The following is a 6,000-nucleotide window of genomic DNA, read 5'->3' on the forward strand; positions in this document are numbered from 1 at the left end:
ACTGAGCCACTGGATTGGGCAAACATGATACAACAGTCTGATGGCAGCAGCTCATATGGTTAAAGGGTGAGCTTGTTCTTTCTAACTCACTATATTCAGTTCAGTAGAGATCTGTAGGCTTATAAATTTCATCTCCACATTCTTAGTGCCTCTTACACAAGTGTCTCCAACCTGCCATGATTTTTCAAGCAACAGTATCTGTTGTTGCATAGTAAATGTAGCATGCCTTGTACATCTGCAATGTTACTCCACTGCAAGCTGAGTACATGTCATACATTTTCCATACATTTTCTATCCAGTCCATTGACAGAAAATTGTATTGCAAGGTCCAACTTGCTCTGACATTGATTAGTCATTTAAAATAAAATGACATACTTAGTTTCTTGGACCTGTAGGTACTTAAATGGAAGAAGAATGATGTATTCTCTACAATCTCCATTAAATTCAATAGGCCTGTACAATATATTTTAACATATGCTGTTATGTTAGTCAATGAACTATCAGATGAAGCAGCATATTTCAAAATAAAAATGTTATATCAGTTTAAAAACTTCTAGTATATACTGTTCAAAACATGACACGCTCTTTAAAACTGTTTCTAAATTCATATTATATTTATCTCCACCTTAGCCCTTAGCAATAATCATTGGATGCTGTAATGGCTGTGTTTCATGCAGAGTAGAATCTGAAAAGGGCTGAGGAACGCTAACCTGCTGAGACTTGCAGCAAGACATATTAGCTTTGATGTGCGCTAATGATGAGGAGAGGATGGCAACTCAGTCTGATTACCTCAGGGGGTAAAGGTGGGAGGGAAGGGGTGCACGGTACTGTACTGCAGACTTTGAAAAAGGCTCAACTGAACTGAACGAAGATGTCAGTGCATGTAGATCTAATGGATAAACAAACCTACAGTGAAGTGTAGTCTGTGCATGGGACTTGAGTTTCTGTAATGGATTATTTGAGAGTTGTGCGTTTGCTCTACAGCTAGTTTTACTTGCACAAACGACATCCTTCAACTGAGGAAAACTGTAAGGAACTGATATCAGTTTCCATGTAGTATTTGACTTAAACCTAGGCATTTTTTAAATCCCAAATTTGGCAATATTTAAGTGTCAGTTGGTCTGAATTACACATCTAATGGCTATATTTCTCTTAAAATCTATAGACATCCACTCATTCTATATGAATGGATATGTGTCTAAAGTCTTTGTGCATCAATAGGTGTAATATGAAACTCAATACGAACAGATAAAGGCATTTGGAAAAGAATTACAGTGGCGCCCTATTGTCACTGTGCATGCACTTATCCTCTAAGGATTCTCCAACCAGTGCTGCGCACAAACCTTGTGTCTGTCTGAGGAATTTAATAAAACTGAAGAAACTTCCAGCAGTGCTAACAGATATATTTTTACTTTTTTTTTCTTCATTTAGTTTCATCAGTGTTACAAAATCTGAAAGAACAAGTGCAGCAACAAACTGCCAGAACTTTCACAAGGTTGACATTAACCATGCACCAAACAAAAATGCACCAAGTAATCATTTCTGCATAGTTTTGACGTGTCTTCTTCTAGTCTGTATTAAGCTGCGAAGGTAGAGAAAGAGAGTTCTCTGAGTTGCCGGCTTGCCCTGTTGACACTTTCATGAAAATGCATAAAACAAATTTGACTGATGATTGGAGGCAAGACTCCTAGATAGGCTGAGTAGAAAATATGTGTTAAAATAAAAAGATAATCGAGACGAGGGATGATCTTTGTCACCTACGATTAGAAGTAATCTATCCTTGTGCAGTACCATTAACACTCAGACTTAAGAGTTGCTAAAGGGTGGTACTCAGTGTGAATGTGTCTGAATTTGTTCTAACTCTGTCCTCAGTTCCACATTTTTGTTCCACAAAAGTATGTTTACCTTGTAAGAGCTATATGGGTGGCATGCCACTTGGCGTGACTGGAGCGGTCACGCTGTTTTCCAAAATCAGAAAGGCAACACATGGTAGCATTGTCCAAATCACACAGTTGTTTCATAAGCTCCTCTGGACTGTCTAGTCAACAAATCCGCACCCTTTGGTAACATGATTTCATTTAACAGCAGGTATCCCAGTAAGAATAAAAGAGGAATCGGCGTAGCGCTCTCATTAATCAATATCTGTACGGTGCTTCAAATGACAGTCTTGTCTGTATACAAACCATCAGCTCTAGATCTACATGTAAAGCACCAGTCTATATGAGGTAAACATACAAAGATACATTAAAAACAAGAATCAAGTAAAGGCCAAATATCGGAGGTCAAAAAGGAAATCTAAAGTTTCTCTTTGTGCTTGGGGTGTGATTGTAAGTTTGCCAACAAGTAACAACAAGTTATCTTGCATTTACAATTGCTTTTAGGCCTAATGCGATAATGCCATGACAATACTACTACTTGCCACTGTTGATGGTGTTCCGTCCTGTTAGAATTTCAATATAGCTGACTAATTAGGCCTGCTGTCTGTGACAAAAGTTTGTGAGATGTAAGACGTATTTTGTGACTTTTAGAAAATAATTTCTATATTCACAGGAAAAAGAAATGCTAACTAACATCTTATCAAATTAATTATTAACTTATCAAGTCCACATTAACTGTTCCAAATCCAAAGAACATATGCATATGGGCAAATTTCAACTATTGTCTAAGGGTTGATGATGTTACAACCTGTGTTTCAACCTGCCATTGAAAACATCATTCTTTATCCTTCTTGCATATACTGTTTTTTCTTTTTAGGTCAACAAAAAATATTTTTCATTGACATGTTTCTCCAAACAACTTTTCATATATCATCCAAAAAGTTAGTTTTTAGTTTCATCAGTTCACAAGCCATGTTTACTGTCAATGCTTATTTGACAACTTCTGATGCTGAATTATGTAGCGGGGGGCAGGAAAAGCTTTGTTCTGATGATTCTAATGTTTTTCAAATTCTCCATTTAAAGTCAAACAGGGGGTTTGAATAGCCTCTTTGGAAACTATATTGACTGACCTCTGGTAAAGTTTACTTTACCACAGCAACCCAATTGGACTGCCACTCTCTAATCAAATCACAAGTTAAAGAAACTGCTTTCTTAAAATACTGACTTCCAGTATTCTTCTTATTTTGGGCGTGAATTATTTGTGACTTTGATAATGTTAGGCAGCTATTCAGATGAGCCCATGCATGCTCATTGTTTGAACATGTTTTAAGGAGTCAGAGCATTTATAAAGATCTGACTTTTACTTCACCTCGTTTTTACAGAGGAGGTTTAAACAAACCTCAACCCTAACAACATATTTTGTCAGCAGCTTTTGTAAACGTTACATATGAACCAAATTTTTCTCACATGCCCAAACTTTGCAAGGTCTTCTTTTAACTTAAAGGCTTGACAAGATCTAGATAACTACCTAATCTATTTTAAAACTAATCTGAAAGAATATTCTTAACTTCTCACATCTTTTGTAGATCAATCAACCTTTGATTGACTTTACTAATAACAGTGACAGAATTTTTTTCAGAGGGATGCTCTGTTTTCAGCATGTTTATGCGAGAACCTTCAGCAACACATTTTCCTCCATGAATGCTATTTCAGGGTCTCAAGCAAAGCATTACAGTGACCGCAATGTTGGTCCTGCCCTGTGCTGACAGAGCTGGGCTCACAAATGGAACAGACTCTGCACTGTGTCACTTCCTCCGTGCATCCCACGTCACATATGGAGAGAGACACAGCATGTAAAGCCAAAACCACCACTCCCATGATGAAAACATACTGTATGTGCATCTACTTTTGAACATTTTTAACCATACTAACCACTTTCCTGCTCATTTTTTTACCATCAAAATACTGTAAAACTGCGTGAAAACTTAAGATGGACAAATCTAGTTATGTATGTGCCAAAGTCACTCTAACATTAAACAACAGATGCTATAAAAATGAATTATCCAACTTTATCAAAGTATCAAAGACTTTTACTAAATGATAAGACACTGTGCCCTTTTGTCCTCATTAAGCACAATCTCATCTCCTCTGTCTACCTCTCCTCAGTTTATGGTCAGTCGTCATTGGTTTAATGGTTATTGTTCTCGCACTTCAGGAAGCCCTCCTTGAGTGAGTTAGGGAGAATTATGGCATTAGGTAGACAAGGTTAAACAGCAACAGGCTTGCAGGAAACTCATCCAAAACATCACCCTGTGGGTTATTTCGGGACATCTGTATTTTTCCTCCATCATCAAAAACTATGTTTTCAACTTGTTGGGATATTCTTTAATATGTTAGTTTGCATTTCTACTATACTAGAGGGTCATTTGGCTCTACTGGGTGATTTTCATGCATTCCAAAAATATACCAGCCTGTAGCAACATGGGCTGAGATCTTATCTTTTTATTACGTTCTCAAATTTCAGTGTACTTGAGCCCTTTGCTCACTAAATGATGGGTCATCTCAACAGCGCGGTACTGTTTACCCTCAAACTGATGCTCTCACATATGCACAGATGTGCAGTGGAAACTAAGAAACTCAGGCAACTAAATCATTTTTCAGCATTAAACTCAGATCTTCTACTTGTTACTTACTTGTGAAGAATTCAGTCACACAGACAGTGACATACTATAACTGGATATGGTAAGTCACTGTGTGGGTTTGTGCACAGCCCATATTTGGGTGTTCGTGGTAAAGAGTGGGCATCTAATTTGAAGGCCACACCCATGAGTATTTTACTTTGAGAGAAGAAAAAAGTTTCTGGTTCTCTTTTTGAGCCCACATTACTTTACACTGCATTCACATAATCTCGTTCAGGTGGCACCATCTCTGTTCTTCTTTCCTTGTCTTGCTTCTCTCGCTGCTTTCTTTTCTGTCAGAGACCTGCCTCTCTGTTTCTACGTCAATTCAGAGGAGAAACAAGTGAATGACAGTTGAGGCATGCTGAGGCGGAGAGGCGAGGAGGGAGAAATTTGGCTCGGTGTTGTTAGCAGCCAGTCTTTATGAAAGGAAATCCTCCCAGGCACAAAGAACGCACCATCTTTTGTGTGAAGAACCACTTGAGGCCTTCTCTTGTAGCGGCAGCACCAACCTTACTCACACAACCCCACCCCCATCTTTCCCCCCACAGTTCTAACGTCCTATATTGTTTTCACTTTGTTACTCATGTTTCCCTGAGTTTAGGTTTAAAAACAGCCCACTGAGGGGAAAGGAAACTCCAGGACAAAAAACTATTCTTTTTTCAAACTTTACCTAAAGTAAGTAGTCAAAAAAAGACTGCTGTAGAAATACACTTTCTGGTCCTGGAAAATTGCCATGGTAACCATTCAACCAGCTGCTCATAACTCTTAGGATAAAACAAGTCTTACCCATGCAGAGTTTGGCCCAGCTCATGAAGTATCACTTCAAGCACACACTTTCTCAGCTGCAAAACCTCCAAAAAAGCCACTTTGTGTCCTAGCTGAGAGACAATGAGATGGAAAAGTTGTGAGACTTACCATCAGAACTAACAGTATCTTGTTGGTCAAGACAGTTCTGTCCAGTATCCCTGTAATCAACCCAGTTAAGCCCCTCTAGACTGTCGTAGTTGGACTGAGCTTGATCCTTCACTGGTACAACTGTGAAGTGAGGCATGTTTTCATCACTCTCCTCTGCGGCTCCAGCTTAGACTCAACTTAGCAGGCTAGCTGTTAGCCAGCCTCAGCTCAACTCCCACTAATGGCAACTACATTCCACTACACTGCGCTCACTTCCTCTGGAGGGCATGGTCATACTCCCCGCCCACAAGCCAGCCTCTCCTGTGTTTTTTGTTTGAACTGAGAGGCTATGTAGGGCTCTGAGATTTAGAAGGACATCCACACCCCCTCAAAAAGAAGGAATATGTGGAGCAATGACAATACTAACTGAGGAGTTAGTATTGTCATTCTTGAGTCATGCTGAATGTGACCCCTTCCTGTTGTCTGCATGTCATAATAATTTATGACAGCCAATGATATGACAGCCAAAAGAGTGGTCCTTGACCATT

General features: G+C 39.0%; 1 protein-coding gene across 1 annotated transcript in view; it reads right to left on the minus strand.

Moving 5' to 3' along the window:
- slc12a4 (solute carrier family 12 member 4) overlaps nucleotides 1-5,704 on the minus strand; it is a 25,327-nt gene extending 19,623 nt beyond the window's left edge. The window contains exon 1 of the mRNA XM_075464633.1: nucleotides 5,474-5,704. Within this exon, the coding sequence (XP_075320748.1) occupies nucleotides 5,474-5,609 (136 nt within the window). The 5' untranslated portion in view covers nucleotides 5,610-5,704. The remainder of the gene's footprint in view (nucleotides 1-5,473) is intronic.
- Between the last annotated feature and the right edge of the window lie 296 nt (nucleotides 5,705-6,000).

This window comes from Odontesthes bonariensis, chromosome 1 (assembly GCF_027942865.1).
Source record: "Odontesthes bonariensis isolate fOdoBon6 chromosome 1, fOdoBon6.hap1, whole genome shotgun sequence".
Taxonomy (NCBI): Eukaryota; Metazoa; Chordata; class Actinopteri; order Atheriniformes; family Atherinopsidae; genus Odontesthes; species Odontesthes bonariensis.